Source organism: Vigna unguiculata, chromosome 3, assembly GCF_037176805.1.
Source record: "Vigna unguiculata cultivar grain cowpea cultivar isolate G323 ecotype 2 chromosome 3, ASM3717680v1, whole genome shotgun sequence".
Lineage (NCBI taxonomy): Eukaryota > Viridiplantae > Streptophyta > Magnoliopsida > Fabales > Fabaceae > Vigna > Vigna unguiculata.
In genome coordinates, this window is record NC_140794.1 from 49,296,235 (window position 1) to 49,318,965 (window position 22,731).

The window sequence follows — 22,731 nt, forward strand, 5'->3', positions numbered from 1 at the left end:
GTCTATGATTAATATTTGATCATTATAATCTAATTATACATCTGATCACTTTCTCTTTCTTCATAATGTTTTTCCTTTCTAATAACTAGTACAAGTGTAGAAAGTTATAGAAAGTGAGAAACATAACATAGTAAATTATTATGTTTTTTACTAGTTTGTTTAATCTGTTTTACTATTTGTCTTTTGAAATTTGGGTAAAGTTACAGTTAGTCTTTCACATGTAGGCTCCCCAATCCAAACCAAAATGATGGGCTCCATGTCTCACTTTTTTTTTTTTTTTTTTTTTTTAATTTGGACAAAAACAAATAACAATTATAGTGTAGTTGTGCTGTCTTAATAATACAAATTTGTTCCGCAATAGAATTGAATGCTTTTATGTTTGTAAAGATTAGGTCATCATTGCACTGCGCCAATTATTCATCATCGCTGATTATTTTTACATCAACTTCGATTAATATATATTAGCATGTGAAGATCTTTGATGAAACGCCAACTATGCTATTGCTGACGCACACCCCTAACTACCTTTAGCTTCATCTTCTCACATTTCTTTTGATTATATTAGATTTTGGATTTTGTGAGCATCCAAATCCTCTGATATTATTGTTTGTATTATATCAGTTTGACAATATTTTATGCACGCATGAAACTAAAATGACCAAATCGGCTGTGGCTATGTGTCATGCATCGTAATTTTGCCTTCTCAAGAAAGAATGAAACGCTTCGATATCTTGAAATTTTGTGACTGGATCATGTAATCATGCATCGAAAGGAAAGAAAGGCCTTGGCTTTGAGAATCGTTTGGTTTATGTTTAGAATTAATTATTCTCATCATATACATATACATGCTTCTGTACAAAGTTGTGTATCTGAAATATGTGTTTAATGTTTCCAAAACTTTGCATGAGTTGAAGAGGTTAAATAGAATGAGAGAGAGTGGTAGAATAATAAAATGCAAAAGTTGAAGAAGTTGTGTCTGAGTGTGTAGGGCTTTGGCCTAAAACTGTAGTATATATGATATGTTTTTGTTAAAATGTTGTTTGAGAGAAGTTCACACATGCTCACAGAGTTCGAATAGCTGATACGGTTTGGGAGTGAATTATTATAAGAATATAAGAGATACAGCAAATCTTGGTCTGGGGATCATCAGTGTATAGTCACATGGGAATTGTGGTAACTAGAAAAGAAGGGGGTTATTCTTTTTATATAATAGAGTAAGGTAAAGATGGTTGGGTTAAATTAGTTAATTGTGGGTAACAAAGGCTGCTTGAAGTTTAAAAATCCAAGAAGGATCAACATCAAGTCCTTGGTAACCGAAAATTCTCTTAACAGTCACCTTTGGTCGTCATGGTTTTTTGGTTGTCAGAAATTCCTCACACAGGTTCGTCCCCAGTCCAATGAGACTCCACCCCATATTCCAATGGCATCATATTGTATTTTCCTCCCCAAAACAAAGAATCTTGTCCAACCATATCTTTTGTCAGGTGTGACCCCTTCCTTCTCCTTCTCACTCCTCACTCCTCAATCAATCTCATTCAGGAATGTACATGTAATTTTCCTGCTTTTAAGATGGGGACCACCCAGTATGGACGAACTACCATCAAATTATCTATAATATATATATATATATATACACTTCCTCTCCTCTCATCACTTATTTTCTTCTAACTTTCACTCTTTCCCATACACATAAATTACTTTCTCTGTCCTTAGGGCATATCTCCATGGCTTCCCACAAACATAATGTACAACATGGTTTTAAATTACGGTGTGCAACAGTAATAGTGGGTGTAACGTAAAAGTGTTTTAACCTACTCTAGTTGCATCCTGATGGAAAGAATGTTAGTTAGCAAAGTAGGTTAAATTAAATGGATGAAAAAGAGAATAAGTGTGGGGAGAAAAATAGAGTGGTGAATAGGGTAGGCAACATTGAGCATGCATGCGTGATTTTGCAGTGATAACAGAGAGGACAGACATGGAATTGTTGGATATAGGTGAATATGGACCATGCAGGGTCTAAAATACATTGAGATGCAACGACTTTGATCGATATACATTGGAATTGGCAAAGAGAATTAATAGTTGCAAAGTTTGAAGCATTGTGATGAGAGGTGTGGATAAGTGATTGCAGCAGTGTTTTGAGGATTAGAAGCGTACCTATCACAGTTAAAAGGGACGAAGGGAAGAAGTGGAAAAAAAAAAAGGAAGAGGAAAAACAGAAGAAAAAGACGAAATAAGAGGAGCCCTGGGAAAGCTGTAGTGCTGGATAAGGGGAGACATGAGTAGGGGCCCATGTATAGGAATGTGGGATTATATCCCATCCCATCCATGCATTGTAGTCATGTCCTTTCAAATTCCTACCTACCTACGTTTCCTTCATGTATTCCCCTAAACCTTCTACATACATACAGACAGATTTAACACCGATACTAATATGGGTTATTATTGTTTATTAATCATAGATAAATTTTTTCATGGACTTAAAATATTTCGTAGAATGGTATAGATGAATTGCAGAAAAAGTTGAAGATAAGTGAAAGTAATAAGTTGATGGAAAATAAAAGGAGTGACATAATGGGAGAGAGATGGTGGTGAGGGTCAGAGTGGGAGGCAGGGCCCTTGACGGCGACCACAGGGTATAGTATCAATGTCTAGGTGCCCGCACTGCCCGCGTTGCCCAACATGTACATTCAGAGTTATTTGTTCTCGTCTTTACCCAAAGCTGGCGTCGTTTTCCGCTTTGCCCGCCCAATCCCAACTTTTGATTTTTAAGGGAATAAAGTTTTTGCACACCAAACCAAACACACCACTAATGTAATATTGTAATGCCAAGTAACATAACATATCATATCCTTCTTCATCATCCTTGGTAATAGCTGCTACATACTACTATGTTTGTATTATGTATGTACCGTAAGGACTAAAAGGCATGTCGGTCTTCTCTTCTCTTCTCATTTCTCTGATTTCTGATTTCTCATAATTCTGACCCACTCAGTCTCTGTCTGCCTCTCCGGACGGCACGCGCGCTCAGGCTATGCTATTCATTCATTCTGCGATGCATACAGTACAATACACATTACTACGCTACACTACACACCACATCACATCACATTTCAGTATTTCGATCCCAATAATTCACATTCCCAGTTTTTGTTTTCCTCCTGCCTCACCTTTCCCTTTCGCATTCTTTTTTTTCATCTTTTTTTTTTTTCTTAGTTACACCCTCCCAACGTCACATTCTCTCTCTCTCTCTCTCTCTCTCTCTCTCTTATTCGCCACTCAACTCTTCTTTCACATTCTTAATTCCTCTACCTCATTAACTATCTGCTAGGTATTTTCATGCACGCTTCCGAGAAATACCATGCTCGCGTATATGCCAATTTTGCTACTCAGATTCATATTACAATTATTACAACAACTTCTTTTTCTTTTTATATTTGGACAATGTTTTTGATTTGGTCAACCTCCTGCATACAAAGAACTTTTAAAATCGGCTATGTTGGGTTGTTCAACATTCTTGTATGTGATTTGAACAAGTAAATTTCCCAGTCTTAGCCCCCTTCTACACTGGCTTTTCCAAAATTTTTAATTAAACAAAAATAGCCTTGGATTGGTTCAGTTCTGAGTGAATGAGCTAAAGGCCCACGCCAGATCGATATAGATTTTAATACATAGCCAATTCGGTTAATATTAAATTCGTTTAATATGTGAAATAAATATTATAGAAGCCTAAGACTGGTAGATAATGAGAGATCACCAAAAACTGATTGGTTACTTTATATGCTTTCTTACATGTTAAGTGATTAAGATTAATTTGTGATTCATCATCGACAATGTCTCTCAATCAATCAAAATCTTGATTGACAAATGGTTCAGCGAATCCGAAACACATAGACCCCTCCTTTTCGAAGAATCTCCTCGTTCCGTCTCTTGTGATCGCATATTTTTGTTTCTCTAACTAATTATCCTTGACTTTACGTTTTCAGAATTTTCTAGGTATGCAAATGTAAGTGGTTACAAGCTTTTTCAACCCAAGACCTCAATTTACACGAGTCAGCTTCTTCACATCATCATCTACCTAATTGTGATTAATATACGATATTTGGCATAATTCGCCCAATAATATATGCTTACAAGTGATGTCGAAACACAAGTTGCCAGGTTACTATAAATTGCTGTTTAATTTGTCTTCTAGCTTTTATATAAAACAGTATAAAATATTATGAAAGATATCGATTTCGTGGCTGCTCCTTTTCGTCATTGCGAATAGAAAGCATTTTTGGTACGCCATGAAGAATTTCTACGAACTCAATACCTTTCAATCACTTCAAGTAATCGTATCAGACTGAGACCCAGAATTAAGGAATTATTCTGAATAAAACCTCTATTACGGTGCACATATAAGCGCACCGAATTTCCGTTAATAGACCACCAATTCCTTCAATAGTAGTAATTACCGCAATTTATCATCATTCATTCCTCCGTTTTAAGAAAAGTTTTATAATTCATGGTATTTTTATTTTCATTTTCATTTTCAGAATATAGTATTCACCATTCAACCAAGTAACTGTCTCCATCTAATTGTGTTTGAATTGTGGTAGAAGCAATATGACTCTAGACAAATTTTACATACCTATTTTTGGCTAAGATCAAAATTGACGTACCTATGAAATTATAGGATGGAATCTCGACTTTCCCAAAGAAAATAAATATTAGTATGAAAAAAACAAATGAAAGTACCGGAAAAATTAAGGAAATTATTATTAACAAATTATTGGCTCTACTTATGTCAGATTCCAACAAATAGTATTATTATATCTCCATAGATACTCTGTGTTGGGGATTGAAATTTCATATTAACTATAAACATTTATATCAAACATTTTGCAATACATATATTTTTTTTTCTTTCACATAAAAAGATCTATAATACTTGTATTCGTATTTCTGATGATCTATCTACACCTAGTTATCCACGAAGATTTACTTTTTTTTTTTATAGATTAAATTTATCTTTCAAAATGGGCAATTTATACGAGTAGAAATAACAATACCTTTTTATATTGCATTTTTGTTTACAAAAATCATTTTACTGAAAGGTTATAAAAAACAGTAAAGCAATCAAGCCTTTTTCTCTAATTATCTAACTCATAATTAAAAGTGATAATTAAATAAAATAATAAAGTGTGAATGGATTGATAGCAATAGAAGTTGTATATATAGAAGCAATAGTATAATGCATAAAATTAAAATAAAGAATGCAATATCTGCAACGCTTCACATTCTCTGAATCGTGCACTGTTGTTGGTCTTGTTAGGTAGAGTGGACCAGAGAAAGTAGAATGGTGATAACAAACATAAACAGAATCATTTGCAAGACCGCAGCTGCCAAGGAACGTACACGCCTTCATATTCCAATGTTACAATTTCATGCAATTTCCGTATGCTTTTCTCGTTCTTTTTATAAAAAAAATAAAAAAAAGGGGTATCTGAAAGATGATGGGAATTTCTGAGGGTGAGTTCAGTTCAGTTCTGGAACTTCATTCCATGAATGTGAAAACCGATGATGGGGGTATATTCTTAATGGAGATAGAGCTCTTGCAATAAGCCATACAGAAAACATTCATGTGATGAAAGAATGAATAGAATGAATGAATTGATTCCTTGTTTTGTTTGTTGTTGAGCATGTAAGTGTGAAGTATATAGGGTAGGAATGAAGTTTCAATATTTGGGTGTGTGTGATGTGTAGCAGAGGCAGGACAATGGGACATGTGTTTGTTCTGGCCAGGAGAGTGAGTGTGGGGAAGAGCTGAATTGAAGCCATGAGTTTCGGGCGCGCAGTGGCTCTTTCTTTTAGTTACTATACTTGTAGGGACAATCAGCTTTACACGTACTTCCACGTGACTAGCCCTCACCTTGAACTTGTAATCATGGTTTTTGAACGGAGAAGAATCTTCATCCACACAAAACCCTTAATCCCTTCCTCCACAAGCGCCAACAAGTACCACTCTTTTGCAAAAACTTCATCACTACCCAAATTTTTCCCTCTATCTTTCCTTTTCATTCTATCACAAACACTTCAATCTACGGAACCAATTACTTTTCCACCACAACTGGGATCAACCAAACTTCCAAATTTCCTTTACAAGAAAGAAATATTTACACATTTAATGTTTCCAAAGTGGGGGAACAAAAATATATATCCTTTATCCTCTACTTTTTCACTTCTGCTATTATATTATTATCGATATACGAGCCGCTTAAGAAAAACATCTGTTAATACCCATAAAGTTACAGCCACGCCATTTTATATGCAAATTAAAAGGAAAGAAAGAAAAATGAGGTTGGGCTAGGTTTTATTTTTTATTTTTTTGGATATACAATAGGACATGAGTTTAGAAGTGGAGACTTTCATAGTTGTTAACTTTATACGTGGAAGCAAAACACATGAGCAGCGAAACGCCCAGTCCATAAAAGAGAAGCACGTTTTTAGCCATATGCGTGTAATAGGAAAACGAAGTCGAATTCAAATCCGTTGTCTGCAAGTTTCTGTTGATATGCGAGCGAAAAGAAAAGGAATTCAAACTGTTTGGATGCATAGAAATTAACGAAGTGTCTTTACTGGTACTGTTTACTCATAAGTGGGACAAACAAAATGATTTCATCCCTTACATAATTCATAATTGGTTCAGCAAAGACCGCACGTATGATAGAATGAGTAATGATCAGTGCATTAATAAACCTCTCCTAACTGAAGTTGGAATCATATAAGATCGAAAGTAATAATTAGCTTAAGAAAAAAACAATGTTTACTATATAATATCACTTGTAGTCAAAATTTTCCAACACCAAAGAGTTGTTATAGGATGCCCAAAATGGAAACTCAACTTTGTGAAGCCTACACAGAAGATGTTTTGCACAATGAAGTTAACAAGGTATTTAAGAAGAAGATAGTAAATTTATTTTTTGTATAATTTGATTTAAGGAAAGGTAAATTTGTTGTGAGTGTAAAGAGTTGGCATAGAGTGTATAAATATGTATATATTATTGGGAGCCCCCAATTCTATATATTCTTTGGCAACAAGTAGTACCTGACTGCCAACGAAGCTGTCCTACTAGCAGCATAAAACAACGAAGCTGGCCAATTGAATTCCCAAAGGCGAGTGTCATCATACTCTTCTACTCCTCTCCAATCTATATACTCTTTAATTCTCTCTCACTCATACGCAGAGCAAACCCACTTTCTTTCGCTTTTCTTTCTCCACTAACTCAAAAAGCCTCGCCACCCTTTTGCTTTTCGTTTTTGGATTGTTGTAGATCCACCAAGATAAAGAAGATGATCCAGGAACTGTTGGGTGGAGCTAGCCTCATAGCACCAGAAAGAAAACCCTCCATTAATGGAGGGGGTGCAGCAGGAGGAGGAGGAGGGGTTTTACTCCCGACTGCACCGTCTCCCTCTTCTCTTCCTTCTTCCGCAACTAATAATGTTACCCTCACATCCACCACCACCACAACAACTACTACTACCACCACCACTACTCCCACATCGGAAAACCAAAACCTCAGGTGCCCGCGGTGCGACTCATCCAACACCAAGTTCTGCTACTACAACAACTACAACCTCACTCAGCCCCGCCACTTTTGCAAGACGTGCCGCCGCTACTGGACCAAAGGTGGCGCTCTCCGCAACGTTCCCATCGGCGGTGGCTGCCGGAAAAACAAAAATATTGGCGTGGCCAACTCAGTGGCAAAGACAGCCTCAACCAAGATGAAAGCCGTTGCATCTGAGCTTGGAAAATCACCAGGTTTCGGTGGCTTTGAAGTTGAACACGAGCTTCCACCACCGAGCCAAATCCTTTGGGGTTCCCCCCAAAACACCCACCTGCTGGCTCTTCTGAGAGCTACTCAGAATCAAAACCCTAACCCTAACCCTAGTCACATGTCCATCAAGGAAGAAGGGACCCTGATAGGGCACATGGTGAGCACTGAGCCCTTGGTTTCGAATGCGTTGCTGAATCACCGAACCTTAGGCTATGATGCGGTTGCGCAAGTTCCTTCGCTTGGGCTGTTTGGGAGAAGCAATCAAGATCAACAACAAAATGGGGGGTTCCTACTTGGGGAACATCACAACAGTGGAATTCAAGAGCTTTACCAGAAGCTAAGGTCGTCATCGGCTAATAATTATTGCGGTGATAACTCGTCACAAGTGTTTATGGGGAACATGGCTTCTAATTATTCCTCTTCTGTGTCCAACAACATTATGGAAACAACTTCGGTAGCTGGGGGTGAATTCGGATACTGGAACGGTCCAACCTTTTCGTGGTCTGATCTTCCAACAACGAATGGCGCTGGTGCATATCCGTAACAGAAATAACTGTTTTTCTCTCTATTTTGTTCACCGCTTAAATTTTCTTTTCCTGTTAGACAGTAGCATAGTGCTCCTAATTAATCACTTTGTATCTTAAGAGTTTGGTTCTTTTGTGGTTATTGCTTTGGTTTGGGTGGTATATGAATATGGATCTAGCACTTTTTCAGTTCTTTTTTCTCACTAGCCTTTTTATTTTTTGTTTTTGTGTAAGTTTGGTTGATGGTGTGCTTGGCTAAGTTATCTATGGTTATTTGGAGGACCAGAGTTGAAAACTGAATGGAGAATTTTTTAATGGTTCATATTACTTTCCACGTCTCTGGATTTGTTAATGTAGTTTTGGTTCTTCGAAATAGAAAAATGTAGAGTAGATTGTTGTAACTGACATTTTAAATCGGGAAGATGAGAGGTTCTTAAGAAAAAGAATTTTGTAAGGCAACAAGAAAGAGTAAAGTTGGTGTGTATAGAAGAATATATGATATTGGTATACTAAAAAGTTTAGGGTTTTTGTTTTGGTGCGTGTTAGAAGGAGGTGGTGGAGGCGTGGTGGTGGTCCTAGTGGGTAGCATATGCAAATGCAAGAAGTTTGTTTTGTTACGAGAAATCGACGAATCTAAGGGAAAACCAGGCTTTTGCAAGGGTTTCCTGAAATAGCATTAGAGAATCTTGGAATTGGTAATGGGAGGAATCCATCTGTGTCCTTACAGAGAACAGTGAGCACTTATGCTATGCCTGACTTGTGTTTCTCCGGTATTGTCCAAAATTTGATTTCCTTCTTCCAGTACTGACAATATCTATGAAACGCACACGCACAATGTTGTGTCTGGATTCTGGAACTAGCTGTCGACTCATCTTGATTCTTGGTATTCTAGTCAGTAATGCGAACCTATCTAACGATTCTAACCTATTATGAGTGTCTCACACGTTATGTGACAAGAACCAGTCACTCAGTCACATGCAAACAAGTAATTCTAAATCATTACGCCGACTCACAAACCTTTCGTGTTTTTACCACAGATTCAGAACCTACTCGCAGATTCTTCGCCTCTTCAACGTTCAGAAAATATATCGGATCAGTAATGTGTTGTTATCATGTGTGTCAATAACTGTACTGGGAGAAACAAAAGGGAAAGCGAAAGAAAAAGAAGAAAAGGTTAATGGAGACAAACAGAAATCAAATAAGTGGAAAGAGAACTTGTACTGTTTGATTCAAAAAATTATTATTATTTTATTATATATATAATTACTTATTGTTACTATATTAAAGAAGTAAAAAATAAAAAATACAGTAATAATCATAATTAAGTATATTTGTGAAATATACTTTAATTAACTTTATTTTAAGAATATAATCCATTATGACATACATGCTCCCACACATTTCTTTAAGTTTTTTTTATGTGAAGACATCTTCCTGCATTCAAACTATCACCATCCCCTTACTTTTCTCCTCATTGCTGAACTCTATCTTTCTCTCAGCACGTCCAAACCACGCTTCAATAAAGATAAGTTAGACTAAAAGATGAACTGCCAAAATGTAGTTATATAGTGTTCCTCTGTGATGATTCTCGATCAAATAAATAAAAAGAAAAACAGGTGAATCTTTAAGACAACTACAAACGTTGATATTTAGGTTCAATTTATCCTTACTCGCCATAAAGTTGAATTTTATTTGTTTTGAATATTATCTTTCAGCATAGAATGAAGTTTCTTAATATGATTTGTACATTTACCATTAACCATGCAATTAATGGAAGTTTACATCATAAAAATAATTATAATAATAATAGTTTTCTTAATTCTATGATCATACAACAAAAACAACTTACTAAAATACAAAGAATAAGGTGATTTTCAATGGAGAGCTTAAGGGACCGAAGGTTCTATTATTAGTCTCATAGAACCGATGGTTCGATTATCAACCCCACGATGAACGTCAATGTTTCGATTCCAAGACATTGTTAAGGTTAATCATCCCTCATCCGAGGCGTTGTCTTTAAAAGGTGTTTCAGAATGTAAAAGAAAGAAGAGGTATTTAAACCGCCTTACACTTTAGCTTCTAAGTAATGTAAGACTATTGAATTTGTGGTAGTAACAAAAATCATTTGAGCATCGTATATCTTTTCCTTAGTTGTTATGGTCGCCAAACAAAATACCAAAATTCTGGGATATTATTATTATGTTGTAATACTTCTTTAACTATTTCTTATGTCATACATTTTTTGTTATGTTTGTGTGTATTAATTTTATTTATAGAAATTCATAAAATTTAAAAAGGCTTTTGCGTAGATAATTTTAAAAACTAAAAATTAGAAGAAAAAAAGTGAATTTATGTGTAAAAATTTACTTAGATAATAGAAAGTTAATAGAAAGTCAAAATATATTTAAAAATTAACCAATTTTAATTTAAAATTTACAAAGTCTTATCCTAACTAGATGAATATCAATATATGCACATCAATACAAAAAATAATTTAAATATATATGGATCTTAAGTCTTTTAAGTCTAATATATAGGTCTATCTCATACTTATCTAATCATAATATAATTGTATAACAACTTAAATACATCATATTTTAGTAACAAATATGTCCATTATGTAGAAAAAGTTGTATGTGATTCAAAATCGTCAGAAAAATGGGAAAAACTCATGGTGACAGAAGAAATCATATACAAGAAAAGGATGAAGAAATTTTGAACATAAAAGAGAGAAAGATGCACCAACAACGACAACACGAGAAAAAGAATATAAAGTAATATTGGTAGTCACACACAAAAAAAAAGAAGCGCAACATATATGAATGTGATGGAGAGAACTGAAGATATGAATATTTTGAAGGAAGAAAAGAGAAAGACAGAGAATGACGTAATGATTTTGAGTTAATTGAAACATTGAAATTTTTTGAATAAATGAAAAAAGAATATGATATATGAGTATTTTTAGCCATAAACGAAAGAAATATTAAATAAATAAAACAAGTTACAAAGTGTATTTTATACAATATTATATACTATGCGAGTAATTACTTTTGTAACTAACGTAGAATGTATTTCGCTTGGCTACCCTTATAAACAAGTTATATATTTGTAATAACACTACAGTGCTATTACGTACGTACTTTAAAATCAAGTTTTAAAAAGAGACATTGCAAAAATGATTTATTTTTTTTGTACTAGTGTTGATAGGTCGTCAATATCACGCATTCCGAATATTATACCATGCAAGTTTTACAATCAAATAATAATTATTATAACTGGAATATATGACTTCAACATTTTTCTACTAAATATCAATCGACTTATTTTAGTTTTAGACATACTACTTTCCAAAGAGGTGAGGGTTTTCGCTTCCAACCTAGGCCTACCACAGCATTTTAGTTTATTTTTTTACTATTGTAAAAAAAAAAACTATCTAAATTTAATTGAGAAATGGAAGATAGAAAAACAAAAAGCTTAAAACTTAAGACATCAATTATACAAATAAAGTAAAAAATGATGATAATCGGATATGATTGAGGGAACTTTGTTTTGGTAATTACTAAAATAGTGTACGAAATGTATAGCCAAATAATAGAAGACAGATTACATGAAAAAGGTTGAAAGAACGAGGGAAGCAAAAGCCTTATATTTTTATATCATAAAGAATAAATTAAAAGAATTATTTATAATTTTTCTAAACTAATTCAAGGATTCGTTTCCCTTCAAAAATACATGTTCCATTCTCCATATGCTGAATGTGGGAGAGGGTCATCACATTGTGGAAGTGAACAAAGAAAAAAAAAATGTTGCTCAAATGCAGTGTTTTATTATCTCTCTTTTTTGCGAGATTATGTGGATTTGGCGCTTTACAAACGTGTTTAGAATAGTAAATTTATCAAATGCAGTAACACTTTACAAAGCCCACGAAGAATACAACATAAAATTTAAGAAAAAAAAATATGTTTTTGGTTTATGAAGTTTGATCTAGATGGTCCTTGGTTAAAATTTGGTCACTGTTTTATCTTTACATTTCAAAATCATTATTTTTGATCCCTATTTCTGAACGGTGTTAAAAATAATAAACGGTACAAGTTATTTAATTTTTTTTATAAAATAAAAAACTAGTGTCAGTCTAGCCAACACTTTTCATAAATATTGGAAAAAAATATGTTTTTGTCATTGAAATTTGAACTGAATTTATGAAAACTTAATCAATGTTTAATCCCTACACATTGAATAATAATTATATAATAATTATACACACCGAAAAAATATGTTGTTAATTGAGATATTTTACATAGAATTTATACATACTTGAACTATATCTAATTCAGATTTATACTTGGATTTATATTTTATTAATTCTTTATTGTTGATAAAAAAATTTATGATAATTTCTCGTTTATTAATCATATTAGATATTTTATATCTTATCTTTTATTTTTTGTTTGTGTTATTATTTATTTTTTATCATTTGGCTTAGTTCATAAATACTGAGAGATTGTTATATGACCTTAGTATTACACATATAAGACCTTTAACACCACTTTAACTTCAAAACCTTAAGGTTTAAGGTTATTGAGAGATTGTGGTTCCATATGGTTATATGACATTAGTATTACACATATAAGACCTTTGACACCACTTTAACTTCAAAACCTTAAATCAATGTTGTTATAGTTTTTTATTCTTATATAGTGTTTAACTTTATCTTTTCTATCCAATGTGAGACTTTTGACTCACACTTGGACTTTTTCCTAACAATGAGTTAGAGTCTATCCTACCGAGATTTGTGTTTGTTGAGCATATCATCATTCCACCCGCTCTTACATCTTATTATCTCGACGTATGTGTTGAAAGTTTCACATCAATTAGAAATAAAACAAATTTATAATATAAGTGGATGCAAAATTTATTTTACAAACTAATAAGATTGATATAGATTTAAAGTTTACTTTTTAATGATTATCTCTTGTGATGATTGAACTCGAAATGAGGTGAAATACTATGTGTTTTATTCCGATTACAAGAAATAATAATCTAATACAACATCAAATTAACTAGTTAAAAGCGCTCTTCCAATATGCCCCATATTCAGTGAAGGCTTTCAATCTCTTACATTTTTCTTGAACAGTCACACCCTCGTAACTGAAACTCGTAAACAAAATAATGATAAGAATGAAGATAAAAAAGTGAAAATCCAAAGCTACAACTTATGCCAATAATCACATGAAATTATACATAAACCCCTTGTGAGGCTATGACTTGGGGAGGTGTTTAGCCTTGCCACAATACAGTGCATTGAGAGGAACAAGAGTCTCGGTGTATAAACTTTGCTCATTGTTCCACACCCTCAGATACAAATCTTGTCCCAAATACCTTCTTTCCCATATTGCAGACCTCAAGTTCCACATACCCTTATTGTCCAAAGATACCAATATCGCGCTCCACGACTTTGGATACACCTGTCATTGCATAAACATACGAAAGATTAAATAAAGTATTTGGACACACTGATTTTTATTACTTAGAATTTATGTGACTCACCTGAACAGTGTATCTACTAATCCCATCAATCAAGTTGTAAGTCTTTCTGGCATCAGGGGTCCACGAGCCATTGGCAAGTCTAGATATTTATTAGATTTGGTCAATCAATTTTGTCATGAACAAATCGAACTAAACCCGATTAAGAAGAGTAAAAATTAGTTATATCGTACCCAACAAAATAGAAGCTAGATCCATCCATGTGCCAGGACTGAATGTGGTTTTCATTGTTCTGGAAGACTATTTCTGCATAGTCATGGAGGGTGAATCCTATGACTGATGTGCCTAGTTTTGCAGGTGGAGGAGGAGGAACATCTTTGATGGTGTGGAGATCAAAGACACCGGGGATGTTAAACCAATCAGCGAGCTTCAATGGGGTACTTGGATTGACGTAGGAAATTCCGTTCACTGCATATCGTAACTTTCCATCGATTATGGCTTTGGAATTTGCCAATATAAGTGTCCTTACAACAGGGATGGTTCCGTAGTGGAATGAGCCCTGAGGATTTGGTCGAGCTGCATTTGCTGTCAAATTCAGTCTTTAAACAAAAGTAAACAAAACATAGTCAGAGGCAATGATCAGAAGATTCCCAATTGAAAACAGTGCAACACTGAAAATAATGAACTCAAAAAAATGTTTCCTCTTAAAAAAGCTGAAAGTCATATATGTGAGAGATATGCTAAAGATACAAACCTAACAACTTCACTAACTATAAATGTGTGTCCTAACATTTATGACTAACAAGCTGGTTGATAGATCTAAATTGATGTAATTAATTGCTCAAAAGTTACAGGCATTTCCAAAAAGAATCATTGGGAATAAAAATATAAAACAACAAAGTTTATAGTTGAAAACCACTAAACTATAAACCATAAAATATGATAAACTGAATAAAAAAAATAGCTGTATTTACATTTCAACTATTTTAAGTATTTTTCTTACACATGTTTCAAAAATTAAGGTGATATTTTTGAAATTAAAATTTTTCCCTCAAAATAAAACACATGTATGATTTTTTACATTTCATTTGTTTTTATTTTAGAGGAGATAAATTTTGTAAAATAAATAAAATACAGTACCTGATGGTTCTAGCTTGCTCCATGGACCATTGTACATCATTAGTTGGTGGGCCTTGAGGCAATGGGATTGGGGACTTGGTGTTGGAGCCAGCATAGCGAAGAGTTGCTGTGGTAGTGAGAAGACTGGGCCCGGTAAAACGGGTAGATGCAATAATGGCGTAGTCAGCGATTGGGCCATTAAATGTGACCAAAACAGTAACGGATTGGCCCACATGAACATCAAGGGAGTTGTAGGACTCCATGATTGTGTGTGCACCTTCAACTTCAATCAGCTTCATCTCATGCCCCTGAATCCTGAAGTTAAACGAGGTTGATAACCCAACATTGGACACCCTCAACTTGTATGTCTTCCCTGAAAATTATTTTTATTTTTTCCAAAATTAATAATAACCATGGATGGTCCTAGATTAATTGGAAATTGAAAACTATCTCTATTTCTTAGCCATAGGATGTGAAATAAAATACCAGGTAACCCAGTGAATACGGCACCATCCTTTTGGCCATTTATGAGAAGAGAATCGGGATCAGGAAGATTCTTCCCACCGTCCAATAGTCTTCTTAACACCTGAAAATCAAGATTCTATATTATTATCTTTTCATTTCAAATATCAACTTTTTGGATGATTAATTAATCATATCAGCATACAAGTTTAATGGTTTAGACATTGCTGCTAAAAATATTACAATTAAGTTACGGTGAAAAACTGTACTAGTTTATCAATTAAGTTATATAATTTATTTAAACAAACCAAACTATGGTTGGATATCTTAATTTCACTAAAAATAAGATTATTACATATAAGTGAATACAAATTTAATATTGTATAGTTAAGTTAGATTAAAAATATGTTTGTTTCCGGTGACAAGAATCAGGAAAGTACAAATTTTAAATGAAAGTGGAAAAAACGAGATGAAATATACTGCGATCCTTTTCTTTTTTTTAACTTTCCTTAGTTATATGCAAAGAAATATGAGAAAAGTTTATACATAAGTAATAATAAAAACATTAATAATGTTAAGTATTATAATTTATAATAATAATATAAATAAATTATATATCAATAATAAAAAATAATAACAACAATGATAATAATAAATAATATATATATATATATATATATATATTTTTTTTTTTTTTCATTGAATCACTCATAAATTTTCATAAATTTTTTGTTTTTCATTTCTCGATATTTCTTAATCCAAATAATTTTATCACTTCTTCTCTTTTCTTTTAAATCAACTCATTTTCATTCATCCAAATCCATCCTCCAATCCAAACATATAGTTCAATTCTTAAGATGATATCAGAATCGAAACTTATTCTAATAAAATTTGTTATTTATTAAATCTATTGTGTCACTATTATCGGGTCAGACCATCATTAATATTTAGTCTCATACTTAAGATATATATGTCTTAACATAATAAATATATTAGAAGATTTCACATCAATTAAAGATAAAATGAATTTAGAGTATATAAGATAATCTAAACTTTACCTTATTAAGTAGTGTCGTAAAATTGAATTAAACTTAAAATTGACTTAATTAAAAACTATTTTATAAGGTTTAGCCAAAAAAAAACCTAGGGAGAATTTTGAAGTATAATATAAAAGTAATTGAAGTGATAGAAAGCAATTTGGCAAAGCGATTTGTTGACTTACTCTGTGGTTGGTCTTGTACCAATCTCCAATAAGGAGGGTGAATTCTCCATCAGGGGCAGGATATGGTATAGATATGACAGATCTTTGAGCAATGTTGAAGCCCCCAAAACCACCAGCAGCTTTATGGATTTTGGTTGATGGGAAATATGTGTAGGTTCCCACTTGATCTTTTACTTGGAACTTGTATGTCCAGTTTGAGTTTGGAGGAATTGGACAGTTCGTTCCCAAAACTCCATCTTGCCATGATGTTCTTCTTTGTTTTATTCCACTCCTGTTTTGAATCAAAGGTTAATGCTTTATGCACCCACTTTATAAAGTAAAAATAGTGGCAAAAAAAAACCACTAACCATGTAATCAGGAATTTTTCATCCAGCTTGTTAATCACATTTACAACGATGTTGTCATTGGTGATGGCTTCGATTGTAGGGCCGGGAAATTGACCATTGATTAGAATTCCCTGGTAAGAAAGCAAATGAATATCATATTCATATACCCTTTTACAACTACATACGAAAAAATGGCATTTTAATACACATGGAAAAATGACCAACCGGTTGTGGAAAACCTAGAGGATAAATTGTTCCGTTTGTAATTTCCCATGTGAAGTACAAATATCTATCTTCTGCAATAACTGAGAGAGCACTGCAAGCCAAAACTCCCAGAAAAACTGAGGAAAGAATGCTCTGCTTCATCTTCGCAGTGACACGCTGTCAAATTGCAGTACACATTGTTTAGTAATCAATCGACAAAATGAAACATCAATGTTGTATCTATGTTACGAAAATGATAGTTGCATGCGTTAAGAAACTACGTAACAAAGGAATGCATACCAGAAATCTAAGTTCCTCTTAGACGAGGAAACCAAGATGATGAACTGATATGAAGATGGAGAATACAGTGAGTGACGCTACCTAATATATATAAAAAGAGAAGTGCGCAATTGAAGATGCGCCAGAGTGTGCACCACACAAGGTTTGTACGCAACATACCACCAATTTGTACATGCACATTGTTCTCTTTAATTGGCACAACTCACATAAGTTTCTCAAGATAATAGTTTAATATTGTGAAAAGCCCATGTTACGAAGTTGACTAGAATTTCTTGAAACAAGCAAGACCACCACCGCGTTAAAGAAAAATAACATATATTATTGGGAACTTTGGTAGTTTCATTAAATCTGCATCTGCTTTTTGATTATGGTATACGTTATTCAAATGAGTTGGTTTTTGTGCTAAGCTTGAGTGAGTCCGTGGTGGCCGGAAGAAAAGATCCACCGGCTGCGGCGCATCAAATAGCGGATGCTCATTAATTAGTGGAGTGTAACTTCTACTATCCTCAATCGTATTGTATCCAAATCTATTTTATATCATATCTCTTCTTCTTGTTTCTTCAATTTGAATTGAATTTTCATCAACAGCTGTAGACTAAATTATGTAAAATAGAAGAGATGTTGAGAAAAATAAGAATCACTTTAATATTTTGTTGAGTATAGTTTTATTTTTAGTTTATACCAGAGAAATCCAATCGAAGAGTGCAACGAAACAAATAATATTTGAAGACAATGCGATCGAAGAGTATGGATCTATGTTGGAACTTTTATCTTTCATCGAGTCAACTTGCACCTTTTTCCCTAACTTGTAATCCGGAAGCTCACATTCTACTTCCCGCCATAACTGTGTGCACATGAGCTCGTAAAACGCGACGTCGAGTGAATAATAGAATGATGGAGAAAATTGAATCCCTATATGGATCTGAAGTTCAAAGAACACGAGTTTTGGGAACAATTCTTCCTTAAAAACCTTATATAAAATATTTTCAAATTTGAGTCTAAGTCTCATATTGATTAGAAATGAAAAAGTAGAACATTATATATGAATAAAGACCCATAAATCATTGTCTTAATGTCCTGGGTTCAAAGTGGTGTTAATGCCTTATGTGGTTGGACTCAGGTTTCATTGATGTTTGTTCTCTCCAATAAACCCCTATGTAAACATAACAAGTGATATCAGAGCCGATGTTAAACCTAACAAAATGCTCTAAATTCTAAGATTAAGATCAATTGTGTGGTTAAAGGGGTAACATCAAAACTAGCAAAATGTGATTTGCATGAGATTACAAAGTGTCATACCCAAAGCACTATTTACATTCGAATCTTCTTTATCTTAAACAAATATCAATGAAGTACAAGTTTAGAATAGCTTCTAATGTTGGATCATGTTTAATTCTTCAATATGTTCACATAGACAACCTGTCAAATTCGAGGATGTATCTAGATACAGTCATGATGTAAAATATTGTGCAATTTGTCTTCGTAGATTAAGTCTTAACAGGTGAACCCATGTGTAACAAAAACTCCATTAAACTTAATCAAATTGACTATCTTTGAGAAAAATACTAAATGATTAGTAATTGTCAGAGTTCTCTTGTAGGAGATGGAAATTGTATCTGCCAATTAATAAATAAAAGTCAACTGATCATAAATGATTAAGTCAACTCCATAAGTTTCACTCATGTTCACATCAAGAAAGCTTAGTAGAGTTATTAATAATGTGGAATAGATCCCAAGATCCCAAGATCTGATTTCCTGGGAAAAGGGAAAATGAATGGAATTACAGTACCCTTTATTATTAAAGTTTTCAAGATCGAGCTTGGCATTTACATTTATTAAAGTATTTAGCTTCTGGATCATCTATTTTCTTTTTTAGTTTGGTTTAATCCTATTTTGTTCTTCAGATTTTAAGAAAATCTGTATATGTTCCTTAAAATACGTTTTCTAACAATTTATAATCACAGTTAAATATTAATTATAACTACTTTTAAGACTAAAAATGGTAAGAGCTATGAAATTGGTTTTATAAGTATAACAAAAATACTCATGCTTTTAGGTATTTATGGATAGAATTTGTCACGGATAGTTATTACTTATGAGTTACTTATATTTTAATATTTATTATAATTGGGTCAGACACGTGTATCATACTATCGATACTCGTGGGTACTCACCTAAATTTAAAATTAAAAATTAATTTATGTTTTATTAAATTTAATTTAAATCAAAATTTAATTTATATTTTATTAGATTAAATTTAATTTATATTCAATTTAATTTACGTCTTATTTTATATTATAATTTTATTTTAAAAAAATATGTAAAATAACATTTTTTTAAATATCCACAAATATTCACGTGTACTTGCAGATTTAAAATACCTCGAATATCTTTTAAACGGATATCCAGTGAATAAATGACGAGTAGCAGATAAAATTTTTTGTTGTGAATCAAATTATGAATAGACATTATCCATATACAACTCAATATGTTGTCATCCTTAATTCGGTAATAAAGTTAAAAAAAATAATGAAAAATGTTGTAAATTCATCTTAGAATTATAAGTCTAAATATATATATATATATATATATATATATATATATATATATATATATATATATATATATATAAAACAAAGAAACAAAGAAAAAAGATAGAAAAGAAAAAAATAACACTTATAATAATAAACTATTTATAAAATAAAATAATTAGTATATGTTAATGGTTTTGTACAACCTTTAAAAAGATTGTGAAAGTAATCCACATATCAATACTTATTTAGTTTATTCACAAATAATTTATCAAATCTGGCCATTGTAAAAAAAACACAATAAAAATGGATTAGAATAAATTCTCCATTTACTCGGTGGCGGAGCTTGAACTGGTGGGTTACGGTACTTCCAAAAATTTTGAAATTTTTTTATTTTATAAATAATATATTAGAAATTAATAATAATTAAATTTATTTTTTTATTTTTTTATAAAATATAATATTTAATGTTAACAAATAATAAAATATAAATTTAAATATAATAAAGAATAAAAAATTATTAATATATTTTTTATTTTCTCTTTATTTTTTTTAGATTTTTATAAATTATTCTTGTCTCCTTTTATCCATTTTCTTTTGTTTTTGAAAAGAAAAATATTTATTATTTTTTCTCTCATTTTTCATCTGTTCCCCTATATTCTTTAAGTAAAAAAAGGTAATTCTCTCTTGTCTCACTTTTGATAGTAAAATATTAGTTTAATAATTTATCTTGTGAGTTTCTTGTATATTAATTTTTTATTTTATGAATATAGAAGAAAAAAAATTGTACTGTATGTTCTTTTATAACTGGATTTTATTGTGGTTTGACATCTATTTTTCTTTAGTTAAGGACATCATTCTATGATCATTTGATTCGTTTTATTCTAACTCTACTTGTTTTTTACAGCTAGAACAGAAAGATAATTTTCTGCAATGAAGATTATTAAAACAAAATTGTGAAATAAGATGAAAAGATGATTTTTTTGTCAACAATATGATTATTTACATTGAAAAATAAATAATTAAAAATTTTAATTTGATTCAATTATTAATGAGTTCGAGGAACGAAGGACAATTTTTTAAATATGTGTGATTTCTTTTATAGATATCATTATGTTAAATTATATATTTATTTTTATTGTATTAGTGACAATAATTAAATATATAATTTTTGAATGTATTATTTTGGTTCCAAAAATTATTGATCAAGATCGGCCGGTGCATTTACTTTTACAAAGATTTAATGATTCATCTACTATTTTTGAAATTCAATAGATCATATGATAAATACTTAATAGTTAAAAAATAATTTATCTATTTTTTCCTATGATAAATAAATTTTAAAGTTTACTATTTAGAAATATTAGAAAATATATTTTTAAAATAAAAATATTAATTTTCAAACTCGCTAATTACTAATTTCCTTTTGTGTCTTTTGGAAAGTGCAAGTCTTTTTTATATTTTTAATTAAGTGTGTTTTGAATTTGAGAATTACAACTTTTATGGGGTGCAGGAAGAAGAAATTATGGTGCAGAAAGTAGCAGCCTACTGCATATCGCTATTCTCAACAGTTTCCTTGACCAGTAATCCGTCTATCTTTAGGTTTCCATTCTGCCACTTGTTCATTAATAAGGGCTACTTAGCTGCCTGTGCAACATGATGCTTGACCTTATCTAAATTTATTTATTTGACACATTTTATAATTAGTTGAAAATTTTTATAAGGATAAAATAATTTTAATAAAAATTAGTTTTTATATTTTTAGAAAGATAAATAAATAAATAGCAGTGAGGAATAATATCAAATGATAATAAAAAAAATGATAATAAAAAAAAATGGTGTGTACATTCATTTATCCCTATTGTTAAGAAAAATTATGTATCTCAAAACATTATATTTTAGTTCATTTACTATTTTAGAACTTACGGAATCAGTTGACGTAAGAACCGATAAATTTAATAAAATTATTTTTTTATTACCACCAGTAAAAATATAGATGTTATTGCATTTATGTGTTCACATTTTTTATTTTTACAGAAATTTGAGTTAAAATTAATAATATTTATTTTCGAAATATATAATTAATTTTTAAAATAATTGTTAAATAAAATAACTTCTAAAAATAAAAAAGGTTTTTAAAACAACGCTTAAAGGTAAGAATGTCAACGGGATAGGTAGGATACGAGTAGTAGCTTCGTATTATACCCGTTAGATAAATATTCGTCTCATACCTGTATCCATATCTGTTGGATATCCGTTATGCGGGTACCCACCTATTTTTTTCATATTTATGGGTATCACGGGTACCCGTGTGTATTTACAAAATTATTTAAAAAATAAATATTTAATCATAAATTCAAATAAAATAAAATAAAATACATCATTGTCATACATTTTAAATAAAGTTCAAATAAACTCAAGTTCATACAAGTACAAATAATTAAAAAAATAAATATAAAATTATGTTGAACACAATGAAAATTTTTATATTAGTGCTTTGATCAACAAACTCACTTTTTTCTTATTGATTCCTGAAAAGAAAAAAAAAACAAATAATAAACCTCAATTGTCATGTGTCAAGTATTCTTATTTTGATTCTATCATTTGACAACAAGCATACCATACCATAAACGTTACTGTCTATATAGGGTTTGATGTATATGCTCAATTTCAAAGAAAGAAAAGAGAAGAATGCCAAGGGTTTGACAACGTACCAATACTTGAAGCTGAAAGAACGAA

General features: G+C 31.7%; 2 protein-coding genes across 2 annotated transcripts; one reads left to right on the top strand and one right to left on the bottom strand.

The window, feature by feature from the left end:
- The first annotated feature begins 7,090 nt into the window (after positions 1 to 7,090).
- Positions 7,091 to 8,533, top strand: LOC114179822 (uncharacterized). The gene has a single exon (XM_085670651.1). The coding sequence runs from the start codon at positions 7,336 to 7,338 to the stop codon at positions 8,362 to 8,364; it is 1,029 nt and encodes a 342-aa protein (XP_085526777.1). The 5' UTR covers positions 7,091 to 7,335; the 3' UTR covers positions 8,365 to 8,533.
- Positions 8,534 to 13,337: 4,804 nt separating this feature from the next.
- Positions 13,338 to 17,610, bottom strand: LOC114176883 (L-ascorbate oxidase homolog). The gene is made up of 9 exons (XM_028062068.2): positions 17,462 to 17,610; positions 17,183 to 17,338; positions 16,979 to 17,088; positions 16,632 to 16,902; positions 15,434 to 15,533; positions 14,969 to 15,320; positions 14,062 to 14,427; positions 13,892 to 13,970; positions 13,338 to 13,809 (listed from the first exon to the last, which is right to left on the bottom strand). Exons 2-9 carry the CDS (start codon positions 17,321 to 17,323, stop codon positions 13,603 to 13,605), a joined length of 1,626 nt encoding a protein of 541 aa, XP_027917869.1. The 5' UTR covers positions 17,324 to 17,338; positions 17,462 to 17,610; the 3' UTR covers positions 13,338 to 13,602.
- Between the last annotated feature and the right edge of the window lie 5,121 nt (positions 17,611 to 22,731).